General features: G+C 39.1%; 1 protein-coding gene across 1 annotated transcript; it reads left to right on the top strand.

The window, feature by feature from the left end:
- The first annotated feature begins 660 nt into the window (after window positions 1-660).
- On the top strand, window positions 661-19,333 carry CENPL (centromere protein L). The gene is made up of 5 exons (XM_052654137.1): window positions 661-784; window positions 9,218-9,394; window positions 13,766-14,017; window positions 17,389-17,931; window positions 19,262-19,333. The coding sequence occupies exons 2-5, from the start codon at window positions 9,221-9,223 to the stop codon at window positions 19,331-19,333; spliced, it is 1,041 nt and encodes a 346-aa protein (XP_052510097.1). The 5' UTR covers window positions 661-784; window positions 9,218-9,220.
- The last annotated feature ends 250 nt before the right edge of the window (window positions 19,334-19,583 follow it).

Genomic DNA, 19,583 nt, shown 5'->3' with positions numbered 1-19,583 from the left:
ATGTACCCCTTAGCCCACCCCGCTACGAACCAAAATTACGGTAGAAGGAGTCGACCAATCAGAGCGCGGGGGAGGAGGAAGGGTGTCATCGCAGCCATCTTTACTACGGGAGGAAATTTGAAGGAATGCTTAACGCCGGTAGAAAAGGGAGGAAAATGAAGACAGTGAGAGTAGGGAAGTAGACGGTCTAACGGTTAGGTCGTTCCCGTGCCCTCAGTTAAAATGGAGACCACAGTTGCTTCACTAGCTTCACAGACTTGGAATCGGCGCCGCGGAAACGTCCTGCGTCCGGCCGCAGAGCGAGTCGGGAAACGATTTTAAACGGACGAGGCGGCTGAACGCCAATTTGCCGCTTCTCAAAGGCGGGATTTCCAAGCTGGCGTTGGCCTCTGAGGGCTCAAGTGGGGAGGGGCGAGGTGGAACACACTGCCCCTTGCCCTTTCCCTCCGCGGGTTGAAGCAGACTCCTTATGAGCGAGGGTCGCGGGGCTGGTGGTTGAGGCAGCGGATATATCCCTTCCGGCTTGAAGTGCCAGGCTGGGCTGGCGTCTTTGGGAGCGGAGGTCTTCTTGCTGGGCTCGTTTGCGTCCGTCTTGAAGCGTCTTGTGGTGGATGGAGCTTGAAGGAATTTGGGAGGGCCAGGGGTTCCTCTGGACTTTCTCTTTGCTGTCATTTTGGCGGCTTTTTTACTTCGAGGATTTTCAGTTTCGATGGAGTTTTGGATCCCGTCTTGAAGAATGATTCGTGAAGGGAATGGGTGACAGCGTCATCACGGCATTTTATTGGTAAGATACTTTCTTCAGCCGTAGCAGTAAACTTTGTGTTTTGCCCTGTCGTGTGGTCGTTACCTTTACAATACTTGGCTGCTCAAGTGCTTTTCACAGGACCTGCTTAGCTCTGGGCTAAGCATTTGTTGCAGGGTAAAGCCAATTCTGACTCCGTGTTGAAACTGTTTCTTTGACTTGCTTTTGTTATTATAATACATAGTGGCCTGCCTCAGAATTCTGCACCTCTGCCTGACTGTTACTAAACTGCATTGGTTTAGAACCCTGCCCGCTTGTAGATGACAGGAGGGAAGAAATTAGCACCTCCTCTGCCTAAGGCTTGTTCTTCTAGGAGATACTTTCTAGATTAATGGCCTTTTTACTTTGTTTCCTCACCTCCTCCCTTCTCTGATGTATAAAAGAACTGGCATCTAGCGCCAGATAAGATGGTCATTTTGAGATGTTAGTCTACCATCTTCTTGGTCAACTGGCTTTCCGAATAAAGTCATAAAATAAATAAAGAAAATTTATTTTCTTTATTGGAAAATAATTGGCTTCCCTGAACACCTCATCTCTGAATCATTGACCTGTCTTGTGGTGAGCAGAGCGAGCTTGGATTTGGTAATACATTCGTGTTGGAGCGATTGGACTTAGGTGTTGGTGGCAAGGTACAAAGGTGATTTAAGTAAGGGTCCGTTTCTTCACAGACTTAACCACAGGAAAAAGAAGACCTTTCTTCACCTGCTTCTCCTACCAATTAACACATGCATAAAACATTTTGCATCCAACCTTAGAGCCATGTTAGATTTTGGAAAGACCGTTTGTCTGTGGATCTTGGGGTAAGAACTAAAGCAGTAAAGAGTGAACCCAAATAGGGTCAGATACTATGATCAGATAAGGTAGTGCTTTGAAGCCCACACAGAAAGAGTTCTGACTCCATTTATTTAGATGTGTGGGAATTGCTGCGGGATCTCAAGCAAGGTAATGACAAGGTAAGAGAGGTGTCTATGGAAAAACTAGTCTTGGGTTGGGGAAAGGGGCTTGGGTTGGAAATAAGTGGCTAAAATGAAGGTGACTTGAGAGGGCTAATAAATATATTTTTAAGGAATATATCAGAATTTGATGGTAATTTGGATGTAAAACTTGAGTGAAGAGTAAAAGATGACTAAGGTGTATTTTAATGGGCAGGGAGAAAAATGAGAAGGAAGAGTTGGAATTGTTACCAAGAAACAGGGTAGTTGGAGAGGAAAGATTGGTCGTGGAATAATGTTTAGCTTTGAACTTAATGAGTTCGAGGACACAGAAGTTCAGTGTCTTACAGGAAATTGGAAATGCAGGTGCAGAAGTATGGGACTAGAGGAGTCGTATATTGAATGAATGTTTCCTTATGGAGAACAGGTGATTTCAGAGTTTGGGGAGACACCAGCTGTTGCAACTGGAGGAAGCAAAGGAGTCAGCAAATGAATCAGAAGAAACTATAACAAACAAGGAGGAGAAATAGTTGAGTGTTTGAAAAGAACAAGATAGCAGAAAGTTTAGAGGAATAAGGATGAGCAAACTTGATGACCCAAAAATTGTCCATGATTTTCACAAAAACAGTGTTGACAGTCTTCAAAGGGCAGTGGTAATCTTCAAATTGCAGTGTCTTTATAGTGATAGATACATAAGAGATTGCTAAAGATATCTAGTAAAATATTTATTAGTAAATGGAGGCAAAAGTTGGATACCATATTTCCAGGAAATTGGTCTCAAAAGGAATGAGATGAATAGGTTTTAAACAAAAAATTTTTAGTGTTAGGAATATGAGAATATGCTCAGCAGTGGAAGAAAAGTATCCTGTGGAGTAGAGATAAGAGATGATAGAGGTTTGAAATAAACGTGGAAGATTGTGCCTAAGGGGGATGTGAAGGACTATGGAGATTGAGAATCAGTTGATGGATTGACTTTAGAAAGCAAGTGAAAGGACCTCTTTCCTTATAGTTGGAAGGAAGAATGTTAGGACAGTAAAATATTGAATCAAGATATATATTTAACCTCTTTAATTATGAGGCAGGGCAAAAATACTCATTGTTGAGTATGGAGTGAGAAAATAAAATAGATATAAATCATTTTCTGATCTTTAATGCATGGATTGGGCTATTTCACATTACTGTAGTATTAAATGCTTAAGGGAAATGTTTTCTCAAAACCAATCCTTTAAGCTAGTAGTCTTTCTCTCACTTTTGTTGTTGTTCACTTGCTAAGCTGTGTCTGACTGCCATACCGTGGACTACAGCATGCCAGGCTCCTCTGCCCTTCACTGTCTCCTGGAGTTTGCTCAGATTCATGTCGATTGTGTCAGCGATGCTGTCTAGCCATCTCATCTTCTGCCACCCCCTTCTCTTTTAGCCTTCAATCTTTCCTTTGGGGTCTTTTCCGTTGAGTTGGCGCTTTGCATCAGGTGGCCAAAATATTGGAGCTTCAGTTTCAGTATCAGTTCTTCCAATGAATATTCAGGGTTGATTTGCTTTAGGGTTGACCCTTTTGATCTCCCTGCAGTCCAAGGGACTCTCAAAGTCTTCTCCAGCACCACAGTTCAAAAACCAATTCTTTGGCGCTCAGCCTTCTTTATGGTCCAACTCTCACATCCGTACATTACTACTGAAAACATAGCTTTCACTAAACGGACTTTTGTTGGCCAAGTGATGTCTCTGCTTTTTAATACACTGTCTACGTTTATTTCACTTCGTCTCAAGAGCAAGTGTCTTTTAATTTCATGTTTATAGTTACCGTCCGCAGTGGTTTTGGAGTCCAAGAAATCTGTCACTGCTTTCACTTTTTACCTTTCTATTTGCCATGTATTGATGGGACTAGATACCATGATCTTAGTTTTTTGAATGTTGAATTTTAAGCCAGCTTTTTTCACTCTGCTCTTTCACCCTCATTAAGAGAATTTTTAGTTCCCTTTCACTTTTTGCCATTAGCGTGGTACCTGCATATCTGAGATCGTTGATATTTCTCCAGGTAATCTTGATTCCAGCTTGGTATTCACCCAACCTCGCATTTCCTATGATGTACTCTGCATAAAATTTAAATAAGCAGGGTGACAATATACAGCCTTGTTGTACTCCTTTCCCAATTTTGAACCTGTCCTTTGTTCCATGTCTTGTTCTGATTGTTGCTTCTTGACCCACATACAGGTTTTTCAGGAGACAGGTAAGGTGGGCTCGTGTTCCCATCTTTTTAAGAATTTTCCACAGTTTGTTGTGATCCATGCAAAGGCTTTAGCGTAGTCAGTGATAACAGAAGTAGATGTTTTTCTGGAATTCCCTTGCTTTCTCTGTGATCCAGTGAACGTTGGCAACTTGAACTCTTGTTCCTCTGCCTTCATGTACTGTTGAAACTCAGCTCGAAGGATTTTGACATCATCTTACTAGCATGTGACATGAGTGCAATTGTACAGTAGTTTGAACATTCTTTGGCATTGTCCTTCTTTAGGATTAGAATGAAAACTGACCTTTTCCACTCCCGTGGCCACTGCTAAGTTTTCCAAATTTGCTGACATATTGAGTGCAATACTGTAAAAGCATCATTTTTAAGGATTTGAAATAGCTCAGCTGGAATTCCATCACCTCCTCTAGCTTTGTTTGTAGTAATGCTTCCTAGGGCTTCCTAAGGCCCACATGACTTCACACTCCAGGATGTCAGGCTCTAGGTGAGTTAACACACCATTGTGGTTATCCGGGATTATTAAGACCTTTTTTGTATAGTTCTTCTGTGTTTTCTTGCCACCACCTCTTAATCTTTTCTGCTTCTGTTAGGTCCTTGCTGTTTCTGTCCTTTATCATGCCCATCCTTATGTGAAATGTTTTCTTGGTATCTCCAGTTTTCTCTCACCTAGACAGACTAATGTTTTTTTGGAATTTATAGCATTTCTCTTTTAAGAGGAGTCAAATTTAGTCAGGCTTATTTTGTCTTGAAATTGATGCCTGCTGAAAAGTGGCGTGAAACAGGGAGGTAAGAGCACCTACTCTGGTGTTAAGACTGTCTGCATTTAAATTCTAGCTTTTGCATCTTTAACTGCATGACTGTGGCAAGTTACTTGATTTCTTTGTCTTTCCATCTGTCAGCTGGGAATATAATAATTCACCTCATAGGACTGTTAAAGGGTTTAGAAAAGTACCTGGCACATGAAAATACTCAATAAATGTTAGCAATTATTCCAAATAACAAATTTGAAAAAGAAAACATTCTCTGTAAGTGATATTGATTGAAATTCCTTTTTGAATAGAAAAGTCTGTGAATTTAAAGCTAGACTGCTTTACAGTAGCTGCTATTTAAATTCTTTGGTATATGATCTTGCTCTGGACATTATCTGAGCTTTGAGAACTATGTATTTAATTTATGTATGGAGTTTTGTGCAAGATAATAGAGTGTGTCATACTTTGACGTGATGAAATTTAAATATAGTAATAAAACTATTGTTAAAAAATTTTTAAAGGGTAACCATACCAATTGTAGTTTAGTTGCTAAGAGTCCAACTCTTGTGGCCCCATGGACTGTAGGACACCAGGCTCTATGGGATTAACCAGGCAAGAATACTGGAGTAGGGTGCCGTGCCCTCCTTCATGGGATTTTCCTGACCCTCATCTCTTGCATTAGTAGGTGGATTCTTTACCACTAGCCACCGGGGAAGCACAACTCTGCCAGTACTTGGGAATAATTTTTATAACTTTTAAATCATCAGTTTAGTTCAGTTCAGTCGCTCAGTCATGTCCGACTCTTTGCTACCCCATGAATTGCAGCACACCAGGCCTCCCGGTCCATCACCAACACCCGGAGTTCACTCAAACTCATGTCCATTGAGTTGGTGATGCCTTCCAGCCATCTCATCCTCTGTCGTCCCCTTCTCCTCCTGCCCCCAATCCCTCCCAGCATCAGAGTCTTTTCCAATGAGTCAACTCTTCACATGAGGTGGCCGAAGTATTGGAGTTTCAGCTTTAGCATCATTCCTTCCAAAGAAATCCCAGGGCTGATCTCCTTCAGAATGGACTGGTTGGATCTCCTTGCAGTCCAAGGGACTCTCAAGAGTCTTCTCCAACACCACAGTTCAAAAGCATCAATTCTTCAGCGCTCAGCTTTCTTCACAGTCCAACTCTCACATCCATACGTGACCACTGGAAAAACCATAGCCTTGACTAGATGGACCTTTGTTGGCAAAGGAATGTCTCTGCTTTTCAATATGCTGTCTAGGTTGGTCATAACTTTCCTTCCAAGGAGTAAGCGAGCGTCTTTTAATTTCATGGCTGCAGTCACCACCTGCAGTGATTTTGGAGCCCCCAAAATAAAGTCTGACACTGTTTCCACTGTTTCCCCATCTATTTCCCATGAAGTGATGGGACCAGATGCCATGATCTTCGTTTTCTAAATGTTGAGTTTTAAGCCAAGTTTTTCACTCTCCTCTTTCACTTTCATCAAGAGGCTCTTTAGTTCTTCTTCACTTTCTGCCAGAGGGTAGTATCATCTGCAAATCTGAGGTTATTGATATTCCTCCCAGCAATCTTGATTCCAGCTTGTGCTTCATCCAGTCCAGCAATTCTCATGATGTACTCTGCATATAAGTTAAATAAGCAGGGTGACAATATACACCCTTGACGTACTCCTTTTCCTATTTGGAACCAGTCTGTTGTTCCATGTCCAGTTCTAACTGTTGCTTCCTGACCTGCATGCAGGTTTCTCAATACGCAGGTCAGGTGGTCTGGTTTTCCCATCTCTTGAAGAATTTTCCACAACTTATTGTGATCGACACAGTCAAAGGCTTTGGCATAGTCAATAAAGCAGAAATAGATGTTTTTCTCAAACTCTCTTACTTTTTCAAGGATCCAGTAGATGTTGGCAATTTGATCTCTGGTTCCTCTGCCTTTTCTAAAACCAGCTTGAACATCTGGAAGTTCACGGTTCATGTATTGCTGAAGCCTGGCTTGGAGAATTTTGAGCATTACTTTACTAGTGTGTGAGATGAGTGCAGTTGTGCGGTAGTTTGAGCATTCTTTGGCATTGCCTTTCTTTGGGATTGGAATGAAAACTGACCTTTTCCAGTCCTGTGGCCACTGCTGAGTTTTCCAAATTTGCTGGCATATTGAGTGCAGCACTTTCACAGCATCATCTTTCAGGATTTGAAATAGCTCCACTGGAATTCCATCACCTCCACTAGCGTTGTTCGTAGTGATGCTTTCTAAGGCCCACTTGACTTCGCATTCCAGGATGTCTGGCTCTAGGTGCGTGATCACGCCATCGTGATTATCTTGGTTGTGAAGATCTTTTTTGTACAGTTCTTCTGTGTATTCTTGCCACCTCTTCTTAATATCTTCTGCTTCAGTTAGGTCCATACCATTTCTGTCCTTTATCGAGCCCATCTTTGCATGAACTGTTCCCTTGGTATCTCTAATTTTCTTGAAGAGATCTCTAGTCTTTCCCATTCTGTTGTTTCCCTGTATTTCTTTGCACTGATGGCTGAGGAAGGGTATCTTATCTCTCCTTGGTATTCTTTGGAACTCTGCATTCAGATGCTTATATCCTTCCTTTTCTCCTTTGCTTTTTGCTTCTCTTCTTTTCACAGCTATTTGTAAGGCCTCCTCAGACAGCCATTTTGCTTTTTTGCATTTCTTTTCCATGGGGATGGTCTTGATCCCTGTCTCCTGTACAATGTCACAAACCTCCATCCATAGTTCATCAGGCATTCTGTCTATCAGATCTCGTCCCTTAAATCTATTTCTCACTTCCACTGTATAATCATAAGGAATTTGATTTAGGTCATACCTGAATGGTCTAGTGGTTTTCCCTACTTTCTTCAATTTAAGTCTGAATTTGGCAATAAGGAGTTCATGATCTGAGCCACAGTCAGCTCCCGGTCTTGTTTTTGCTGACTCTATAGAGCTTCTCCATCTTTGGCTGCAAAGAATATAATCAATCTGATGTCGGTCTTAAGCATCTGGTGATGTCCATGTGTGGAGTCTTCTCTTGTGTTTTAAATCATAACTCCTTTCAATTTCAGGGTTCTATGAAATACTTCTGTTCAATTAAACCAATACTTCTTTAACAAAGAGTATTCAGCATTATAGTAGGGTAATTATACAAGAGAAATATAAAGAGCACAGTTTCAAAGTAGTTTAGTCTTACCGAGAAAAGAGGAAATACACACCAAAAAAATAATACAAAGAAGTATGAATTTGGGCCAAAATTAGTGGTATAGACTAGGTGATCAAAGAGAGCTATATCGGGTGGTTTAGTCCTTAAGTTGTATCTGACTCACTGAGACCCTAAGGACTGTAGCCCACCAGGCTTCTCTGTCCATGGGATTTCCCAGGAAAGAGTACTGGAGTGGGTTGCCATTTCCTTGTCCAGAGGGTCTTCCTGATCCAGGGATCGAACCTGTGTCTCCTGCCTTGGCAAATGGATTCTTGACCACTGAGCCACTGGGGATGGGCTGGTGTATTATTAATCTCCAAAGACTTTGTAGAATATTCTTGAGGGATTTTGTTAGAGTCATCTAGAGGGCTTTGGGGCTTTTTCAAAATATTGGCCCCTGAGACCTCATTCTATACACACAGGTACACTGCTTCCAGGAATGAGCCACTGATACAGACATAGACAGAAGTGTGTAACATAGGTCTTCTGGGGGGGGTGGGGGGGGGTGGGGATTGGTTAATAAAACCATGCTATTTGAAAGGAGATTAAATTCAAACATAGTCTTAAGGGAGATGGAATGGGAAAAGAACACTTGAGATAGGGAATATAGTTGATAGGGAGACACATGAAGATGAGAATGTATTTATGTCTAGGAAAAGGGTAAGAACAAGCTGAATTATGAAATAAAGAGGACCCAGCAGAAGAGGAGAATTTATCTCACCACTGTAAAGTGTTTGTACAGGTGACTAATAATATTGTGTCATTTCTTTTTGTTTGTTCTGTTTTTGTTTTTCATTATTTTAAAAGTGCCATTTCCGAAAAATGGATTGCCCTCAGATACGGAACGCTCGGTCGTGGTAATAAGACCTGGTTAAGGAAGTAGCTTTGGGAATGAATGGGGAAACTGAGGAAGGAAAAATGCAAAAGAATATGCTTAATGACTGTATGTTAAAAAGTAGAAGTGGGAGACTACTTAAACAAATTTAAATTAACTTAGAAAGTTGACAGGAATTTTAAAATGGACCAGGTAGCTTTTAGAAGGAGAATGGAAGGAGTTGAATTTAGTTTTGAACATACTGTGTTTGAGGTATCAGTAAGATGTTCATGAAGATAGCCTGTTAGCCAATGAGAAATAGAAGATTTGGTTAAAAAGCAAAAACTTGAGGCAGAGAGAGGGAGGGAGAGAGAAAGAATTCCTTTACAGTAGAGAGAAGAATCAGTGAAACTACAAGCAGGAATTAACTTTTTAGTGTTTGGAATTCTGGTTTTATTTTTTTTTGTATGCAGACCATGGATTCTTATGATGCACCGGAATTGACTCCTAGACAAGATGCTTCCTCAAGGCTTAAAGATTTCTTTATAGGTGCCACCCCTCTGCAGAAACGATTAGAATCAGTCAGGAAGCAGACTTCATTTATCCCAACTCCACCGCGAAGGAAAATTCCTCAGGGCTCACAACTGCAGGTGTGTTCTTTGTGTTCCTTGGTGTTACCAGTAACTGAGAATGTCTGTGAACAAAACATATAAATTTTTGTTACTATTTATTATACATATATATTATAAATATTTGTTACTAAAAGATACTTTTAATATCTTCTTACTCCCTCAAGTAATGAATGAGAAATGGTTAAAACAATTATTTGTACTATCAGTGCCATGTGTTTTTTTAACTTCCTTTAATTTGGAATGTTTCCACAATATTTCTCTCTTATGACACTGACAGTTTTGAAGAATATGTTTCCTCCTCTTCCTTTTTTAAATAGAATGTCCCTCATTTTGCACTGGAGTGGGTTGCCAGGCCCTCCGCCAGGGGATCTTCCCAGTCCAGGGATGGAACCCAGGTCTCCCGCATTGTAGGTGGATTCTTCATCGTCTGTGCCACCAGCGAAGCAATACAAAATGAGGAATATTGTATTTGTCTGATGTTTTCTCAAGATTAGACTGAAGTTATGTATCGCTAACTGGAATATCGTATAGGTGCTGTTGTGTCCTTTTTGGGGGAATAACACGTGATAGCACATGGGTGATGTTAATTTTGATCACACTGTTAGAAAGTGTTGCCCCAAAATTATTGTTTTATTTCCCCTGCAACTAATAAGCAGTCTGGGGGGAGACACTTTAAGATAATACATATATCTGGTGCCTTGTCAAAATTTCACCTTAAACTTAACATCCCTTATCCATTGATATTTTTTTCCTGATCCTATTTTTAAAAATTATTTAGTTTGTATTTATGTTTTAATTTTTCAGTCTTATTGGTTTTCTTTTTAAAATTAGTATTTATTGGAGTATAAATTGGAGTGTAAAGTTGCTTTACAACATTGTGTTAGTTTCTGTTGTATAGCAAAGTGAATCAGCTATATATATATACATATGTCCCCTCTTTTTTGGATTTCCTTCCCATTTAGGTCTCTACAGAGCATTGAGTAGAGTTGCCTAATTCCATCTTTATCATGATGTTTGCAAAATAATGGTTTTCCATCTCTATTTGCTCTGTATTTTCCAGCTAGCTTTTGGTATTATATTTTAGGCCCTTCTCATTTCTATTCCATTTATTTATCCATTTATCTGTATGGATTCATTAAATCTTATTATTTTAAATTTGTTTTATTTTTTTATTGGGGTATAATTGCTTTATAATGTTGTTAGTTTCTGCTGTACCACAAAGTGAATCAGCTATATGTGTGTGTATATATGTGTATCTCCACTCCCTCTTGGACCTCTCCCCACCCCATCCCACCCATCTAGGTCACCACGGAGCACTGAGCGAGCTCCCTGTGCTACACAGTAGGTGCCCACTAGGCGTCTCTTTTATACATGGCAGTGCACACATGTCAGTCCCAGTCTCCCAGTTCATCCCAGCTCCCCCTCCCTGCCATGTCCCCATATCCTTTCCCTATATCTGCATCTCTATTCCTGCCCTGCATATAGCATCTGTACCATTTTTCTAGATTCCACACACATTCGTTAATATACGATATATTTTTTCCCCTTCTGATTTACTTCAGTCTGTATGACAGATGCTAGGTCCATCCATGTCTCTACAGATGACCTGATTTCGTTCTTTTTTATGGCTGAATAATATTCCATTGCATATATGTACAATATCTTTATTCATTTGTCAGTGGACATTTAGGTTGCTTCCATGTCCTGACTATTGTAAACTGTGCTGCAGTGAACATAGGGTCTTTTTGAATTAGGTTTTTCTCAGGATATATGCCCAGAAATGGGATTGCTGGGTCATATGGTAGTTCGGTTTTTAGTTTTTTTTAGAGAATCTCCATACTGTTCTGCATAGTGGTTGTATCAATTTACATTCCCACCAATAGTGCAAGAGGGTTCCCTTTTCTCCACACCCTCTCCAGCATTTATTTATTCATAACAACTGATTATCAGTTTATTAAAAAGTTTGATTTAAGCATCAGTAGTGGTGACTTCCACCTCAACTCTTGGCTCAATACTGACAGAAGTGATCTGCTTGACAATCTCACAGGGACTGTGCAGGTCAGTGAGTCACTTTTGGATCCTCATGTGGAATTGATCCCAAGTCTTAGAACCTTCACCACAAGGAGTTTTCCTTGCAGTTATTCTCAGAGTCTCGGTAGGCATCTGAAGAGGTCCTTTTACTTAGAGAGTCTTTTCCTTCATGCCTCTGATCAGGTAGGCACATTCCTTCTCAAGAGACTTCAGGCTGTGACTGGTGAGGGTAATCCTAATCCGGTGAATGGCCACCTCTGGCTCCACAGGAATCTTGCTGGTGCCTTTAAAGGCCATGGCTGTGATGTGGCTTCCTGGTTGACTTGTTTGTCCCCAAGAGCAAACAGTGGTGAATCATGATCAGGGGCGGGTGGCCAGGCCTCTGCTGCAGTGACAGCCATGTCTTCCTCAAAGAGTCAGCATGTGAGATTTTTTTGATGATGACTATTCTGACCAGTGTGAGGTGATACCTCATCGTAGTTTCGTTCTGCATTTCTCTAATAATTAGTGATACTGAGCATCTTTTCATGTGTCTTTTGGCTGTCTGTATATCTTCTTTGGAGAAATGTCTATTTAGGTCTTCTGCCCATTTTTGATTGGGTTTTTTATTTTAATATTGAGCTTCATGAACTGTTTGTATATTTTGGAGATTAATCCCATGTCAGTTGCTTTGTTTGAAAATATTTTCTCCTGTTCTGAGGGTTGTCTTTTCATCTCATTTATGGTTATCTTTGCTGTGCAAAAGCTTTTTAAGTTTAATTAGGTCCCATTTGTTTATTTTTGTTTTCATTTTAATTATTCCAGGAGGTGGATCAAAAAAGATCTTGATGTGATTTATGTCAGAGAGTTCTTGCTGTTTTTGCCCCTCTGTGATTGGTCTTACATTTAGGTCTTTAATCCATTTTGAGTTTATTTTTGTGTATGATGTTAGGGAGTATTCTGATTTCATTCTTATGAATTCCTGTTTGTTTTTTTTTTAATTCTTCTAATTCCTTACTAAAGTATTTTGGTGTTTATATTGTCCCAGATTTGTCTAGTGGCAATATGCTGTTTTGATCATTCATTATAAAACCCTAAACCTTGTATATAACATTCATAATTTATAATTTTATTGAAGCATGAAATAAAGCCCTAGTGAACACAAGTTTAATGGATGCTTCTGAGTCGCTTAGCAAGAAGTCTGACCAATCAGTCACCTGCACCTTCCTTATAACTTTGTTTTCTTTTCTCTGTTTTAGGTCTAGGACCTTTTGGGATATGGGAAAATTTTTGCTTCTTTATGAAAACTTCCTTAAAACTTCCTAGTCCTGGTAATGAAAGTGATAGCTTTTAACCAGAAAACAGAGATTGAATATAAATTCAAGAATAGAATGTCTGGTTCAGTGTTTTCTTTTCTCTATGTGATACAAATAATTTTGCCAAATCTTTTTTGGTTGTACCAGATGGGTTTGTGGGATCGTAGTTCCCTAACCAGAGGTTGAACCTGGGCCCCTGCAGTAAGAGCACCAAGTCCTACCCACTGGACTGCCAGGGAATCTCCCTGCAACCTTTTTTTGCTCCAAATCTTTGCATAGTAATAAGAAAAACATTTTATAACTTTTCCGTGAGTACTTCAGTCAGGACAAATATTTTTGTCAAGTGGACAACTGTGTTGAAAGTTCTAAAAGAGGTGGAACTGTGAGACTATATCAGGAAGTATGGATTCTATAGAAAACTTCAATTCAGGATAAAACTAGGAGCTTATATGGGGGTGTATGTGAAGACCCTCAACAATGCCCTAGGGCCAGTACAAATGAACTGTTTTATTTTTGATGGTACCTGTGATTCCAGAAATATAGACAAGTACAAAACGTCAGATAATAAATGCTGTGGGGGAAAAAAAAAACATGTTAAGGAGATACAGAGTGACAAAGTTGGAATGGATGCAGGTGCTGCTTTAGATAGGGTGCCCTCTTGACATTTGGGCAGAGAAAGGAAAGGACCATGTCCTTTAAACACTCTGGGAAGAACATCAAAAAGGGAAGGCACAGCATATGCAAAAGTCTGTTCAAAGATCTTCAAAGAGTCCTACAAACTCAGTTTGACTGGAATGCGAAGATTGGGTATCCAGTAATAGATCTGTATTAAATACTTAAAATACTATGATTAAGTTCTTAGTTTCCAAATTTTTTTTTAAATTTTATTTATTTATTTATGACTGCACAAGCCCAGGGGCTTAGTTGCTCTGTGGCATGTGGAATCTTCCTGCACTGAACTGGTGTCCGCTGTATTGCAAGACAGATTCTCAGCCACTGGGCCACCAGGGAAGCCCCTAATGTTTCCTTATTCTCTGACTTCTTTTGTCTTGATTTTTTTTAGGAAGATGTTGATCCTCAAAAGTTTGCAGTCCTTCTGCATAAACAATGGACTTTATATAGTTTAACTCCCTTATATAAATTCTCCTATACTGATTTCAAAGAGTACTCTAAACTTCTGACTGCATTTATTGCTGCTGAAAAGAAGAAAGGACTTGCTGTGGAAGTGGGAGACGACTTCAACATCAAAGTGATTTTCTCTACTCTCATGGGAGTGAAAGGAACAGAAAGAGATCCTGAAGCATTTCTTGTCCAGGTATATCATAAAAGCCGTACTTGCTTCCTAGGAGAAAGGAGTGTGCATTGTTTTGGTTTAGAAATTGTACTATATTCTTACTGTTTTTAAAATTCTCAAGTGTGTGATTTATAACCTATGTTGTATCTTGTTTGATCAAATTATAGCAATTAGATTTTTCCTTTTACAATATAACCCTGTTTTGTTTTTTTTTTTAAGAAAAGTTAAATATTTAAGTACAAACAAAATTAAAAACCACAGGATAACATTTTGGTACACATCTATTTGGCAGTAGACAATCTGAATAGACCTAGGCCTAGTAAAGAAGTGGAGTCAATAATTAATAACCTTCCAAAACAGAGAGCAACAGGTCTGGATGGGTTCACTGGTGAATTCCACCCAACATTTAGAGACGAGGTTATACCCATTTCCTACAAGCTTTTTCAGAGGCTAGAAGCAGAGAGAATACTTCCTAAGGGAAAGGCCAGTATTACCCTAATACCAAAACTAGGCAAAGACGTTACAAGAAAACTGCAGACTCCATCATGAACCTAGATATGTCTGTTTGGCTATTTGTATCTATTAAAATTGTGGTCATATTGTCCATCTTTTTGCAATATGATTATGGCTTTTTTAAAAACTAATAATCTGCACTGTAACTAGTTAACTCATGTCATTTTGAGTAACTAAATGTAAATTTTGCATTTTTGTAAATTTATCTGTATATTTCTATGGTTTTTACTGGGATTAAAATCCTAGAGTAGATATATCATACCAAATTACTCTTAGAAATGTAACATTTTACATTCCTTCCTATATGTAGTGTATACAAGTAGTATGACTATCCTTTCTTTTATTAAGAAACCAGATTTATTTTATTGTTCATGCCTGCTACTTCTGTTTCTGCTTAGTTAACTCATTTTAGTCATTGGTAAGTTCTGAAACAGTTGAAATTTTGTTTAATCGATAAGGGGTCAGCAAACTATGACCTGAAGCCCAGATAGAGCATGCTGCTTGGCTTTGTAAGTTATGTTTTCTTGAAATAGATCCCCTTTCATTTGTTTCCGTAGTCTATGGCTGCTTTGTGTTACAGCAGCAGAGTTGAGTAGTTGCTACAGAGACCATATGGCTTGCAAAGCCTAAAGTATTTACTTTCTATCTGACCCTCTACAGAAAAGGTTTCCTGACCCCTGGTATAGATCATGGTATTGGCAAGGATTTCAGGATTATTGGGATTAGGTTCAGGTACATATAACAGAAAGTCTAAATAACAGTGAATTAAAAATGATAGAGGTTTAGTTATCTTGCAAAAAAGTGTCCAGAGGTAAGCTTTTCAAGGCTGATAAATGCTTCATGAAATTATTAATAATCTAAGCTCCTTCTGTCTTCTCTATCATCCTTGGTATGTGGCTTCCATGCTTACAGTCTCATTGTAATCTAAATTGGCTCCTGGAGTTCTAAATACTGTATATAAGTTCAAGGCAAGGAGGAGGAGGAGGGTGGGAAGGGCAGACAGGTTGCCTGCCACTGAGTAAATTTTGAATGAGACTTGCTGAGAGCCAACAGTAATTTCTCTTTACATCCCAATTGGAAGGGAAACTAGAAATTTTTTTTAGTAGGTAGTTCGCCAGCCCAAGTGAAATCTCTGTATTATTGTGGAAGGAAAAATAGATACTGGGTAGATATTTAGCAGTCTCTGTCAAGTAAAGCAGTTGATGCCTTAAGAAGTTACATGGTTTGCATGTCATCAGGCAAGCAAATATTCTTGTGAGAAATAGAAATGACCTCTTGAATTCCTAGTGTAGTATCCTAATAGTTTTCAAATTAAATCTATTTCTTGACAGAGTTATAGGACTTTTAGATTATGAAAATATGATAGACATACTATATCTGAGCTTTAAAAGTATTTGAAAGTCTCTTACAACTTTCTGAACAAGGAGGAGAATGGTCAAAGTAATTGTTTACATGATTGTCTCTAAAGGGATATAATACAGGGCTGTGATCTTCACCTTGTCCTGGTTGAACTTAAATTAAAGCTTCTATAACTATCTGGAAGGTATGTTTGTTATATAATTTGCAGATTTGACATTTGAGGGGTTAGTCAATGTACTGGAAAATATAATCAAGATCTAGAAGATCTGAATGGATTGGCACAGTGGGTCAAATTGAAAGAGATTAAAATTTTAATAGGTATACATTTATTGCCTTAGTATAAGTTGTGGGGGTTGGGGGATTTACTTAATAACAATGAAAATGAGTGTGTAGGGCTAATTTATGTAATGTTTTCAACTAAAAACCAGAAAACTACTGCAATCTAAGGTTAGATTAGTAGGAGTATAATATAGGTTAAAGGTGGTAACAGTCCTGTAATCAGACGTTTTTGAAGTAATTATGTTCACTTACAAATGACTCCTGTGCCAAAGGTTTTCAGAGAAGTGTGTCCAAATAGTGTGAGAACGTGAACGTGTGTCATAGGAAGAATGGTTAAAGAAACTGGAGATATTGACCTTGGCAGCATATGATAGAGACCATCAAATATTTGCAGGGCTTTTTCTGTAGAAGAGAGATTAGATCAGATTTGATCTATATGCATGTAAGGAAAAAAGTAGGACCAGTGGTTGGAAACTATGGGGTCTAACAGACAAAAGAGCATTTTAAGTGGGTAGACAGAGCTGCCTTAGGAAATAGTGACATCTTTCCCAATGGAATAATTCAAGCACATTGGATCTGGTGAACTTTTACTTTACAGTCCCTTCTCAGGTTGTGATTTTTTTTTTCGGGATACTATACCTGATTATACCTTATTGATATTCCTTATTTTGCATTTGATTGCACCAAGATCTTGCCATATACCTTGTTAGGACAAGGTATAGGCAGAGTATTAGGAGAAAGGTCAGTTAACTTGAATAAAGCCTAATAATGATTAGGGAGACAATTCTTTGTGTGGTTTTTGGCAGGTAATATTAATTCAACATATCTTCTTATTTTTAAATGTACTATATTAATTAATGTTGAGACGATGTAATTTAGGAGTAAATGTACTTCTGTTTTTTATTTTATTTATTTATTTTTGGTTACATTGCTGTATGAGGATCTTTGTTGCTATGTGAGGGCTTTCTCTAGTTTGACGAGTTGGGGTTATTCTCTAGTTGGCAGTGTGAGGGCTTTTATTTTGTGGCTTCTCTTGTTGCAGAGCATGGGCTCTAGGGCACAGGTCCAGTGGTTGTGGCTAGTGGGATTAGTTGCCCCAAGGCATGCGAAATCCACCCTGGCCAGGGATCCAACCCCTGTCTTGTGCATTGGCAGGTGGATTCTTAACCACTGGACCACCAGTGAAGTCCAGAATAAATGTACTTTTGAATTTAATGAACCTGTTTGATTTTCCTTCATAGATTCTGTCAAAATCTCAATTGCCATCTGAGCACAAAGAAGGGAAAGTGTTGTGGACTGGTTGGTTCTGCTGTGTATTTGGAGACAGTCTTCTGGAGACTGTTTCAGAAGATTTCACCTGTCTACCCTTATTCCTTGCAAATGGTGCAGAGACTAATACAGCTATAATTGGAACCTGGTTTCAGAAAACTTTTGACTGTTACTTCCGTCCCTTAGCAATCAGTTCATTTAATCTTTCCTGGATGGCTGCTATGTGGACTGCATGCAAAATGGACCATTATATGGCCACTACTGAATTTCTTTGGTCTGTACCCTGTAGCCCTCATAGTCTGGACATTTCTTATGCCATACATCCAGAAGATGCAAAAGCTTTATGGGACAGTGTTCACAAAACACCTGGGGAAGTTACCCAGGAGGAAGTTGACTTGTTCATGGACTGCCTGTATTCACATTTCCATAGGCATTTCAAAATTCATTTATCAGCCACAAGATTGGTTCGTGTTTCAACATCTGTAGCTTCAGCACATACTGATGGAAAAATAAAGGTTAGTTTGAAAAAATCTAGTTATTTTTTCTTATTCTTGCATAGTTTTTAGAATGCATGGCAGTTATATTTTCCACATTGAAGAAATACTTTGGAATACTCAGAATTCAGTTCCATGAAGTCCTTATATATTTTTAAACTTTACTTCCATATGCTCATGTTCTATTAATAAGTATATTTTCAAACTATTTTATATAGTGTGTTCGTATCCATCTGTGAATATGAGGGTGGCCCTGTTTTATCTGGACTATTCTAAGAACCTCTCTTAATGATGTAAGACAGTAATTGTGGTTCCTAGGTTCAAATAATGCCAGATGATAGCTAACATTTGTTAAGCACTAACTGTGCCAAGCATTATTAAGCATTTTTATACATATTGTCCTATTTAGTTTTCACAACAACCTGCTTGCATAGGTGGTAAAGAGGAATTGTGGCACAGAGGATAAGTATGCTCCCTAAGGATCACACAGCTAATAAGTGGAGTTGAAATTTAAACCCAGGCATCTGACTCAAAGGCTTATATACTTTTAACTGCAACATTGTACTGCCTCTCAGAAGTTTGAAATTAATGTGTTAACTAAGTTTCTGTCTCTGGTTTGTTTCTATAAAACATTTTTGGTGTTGTGTAGTTAACCTGGGGTATCCTGTAATGCACATTAGTGAAGTCTCCTTTATGTACAGTTGGGAAGGTCCTCTGGAGGAGGAAATGGCAACCCAGTCCAGTATTTTTGCCTAGAGAATCCCATGGACAGAGGAGCCTGGCGGGCTATAGTCCATGGGGTTGCAAAAAGTCGGACACGACTGCCAATGTAGGAGACATAAGAGACATGGGTTCAGTCTCCCCATGGGGTCAGGAATATCCCCTGGAGGAGGACATGGCAACCCACTCTAGTATTCTTGCCTGGAAAACCCCATGGACAGAGGAACCTGGCGGACTACGGTCCATTGGGTTACAAAGAGTTGGACACAGCTGAAGCGTCTTAGCACGCACGTACATACCTTTGAGAAGGAAGCTATGAAACTCTTTCTAGAAAGTGGAGATATATAAGTCTAAGCGGTTCATAGATGCCCTTCCCCTACCCCCCTTTCTTTAAGCTAATCAGTGGAAGCCAGGATAAATAAGAACCTTAATCTAATTCCTTCTAAGCACCATTGACTAATAGTTGCAAATTTGTTAAAGTCAGGGATCTTAGAATAACAATAGTTTAGGTTCCTATTCACAGTTTAGGTTATAGATACAGAATTTAAAATAAGTCTGGAATATTTATCAGATATCAAACTATATTATTATAATTAATTGTATTTTAATTTAAATGTCTTTTTTCCCCCAGATTTTGTGTCCTAAATACCTTATTGGAGTGCTGGCGTATTTGACAGAACTGGCAGTTTTTCAAATTGAGTGAGGTCTTATGGGGACTATAAGTTATGGATTAAATACCTTTTTCTCACTGACTGACTGCTTAATTGCCAAACTGAGAGGGACTACAGGAGAAATGGGCATCTATCCATCTGTTTTCCTCACAGTGCCTTGGAGTTACCCAGATGAAAGCCAAGAAGGATCTAGAAGAACAAAGAAGGTGGTAGTGGATGAACCACAGCCAGGTGCCTGTGTAATAGTCATGATCGTCTGGGATTCTAGTCTCTAGACTATGT

Source organism: Budorcas taxicolor, chromosome 16 (genome assembly GCF_023091745.1).
Source record: "Budorcas taxicolor isolate Tak-1 chromosome 16, Takin1.1, whole genome shotgun sequence".
In the NCBI taxonomy this organism is placed as follows: domain Eukaryota; kingdom Metazoa; phylum Chordata; class Mammalia; order Artiodactyla; family Bovidae; genus Budorcas; species Budorcas taxicolor.
This window is presented reverse-complemented; position numbering and strand designations above follow the sequence as displayed.

Bases quoted from the DNA above. Each gene is read 5' to 3' on its own strand.
- CENPL (XM_052654137.1), top strand. From the start codon at position 9,221: ATGGATTCTTATGATGCACCGGAATTGACTCCTAGACAAGATGCTTCC. The intron at 9,395-13,765 runs GTGTGTTCTTTG...GATTTTTTTTAG, and splicing joins CTCAGGGCTCACAACTGCAG to GAAGATGTTGATCCTCAAAA. The intron at 14,018-17,388 runs GTATATCATAAA...TTTCCTTCATAG, and splicing joins CTGAAGCATTTCTTGTCCAG to ATTCTGTCAAAATCTCAATT.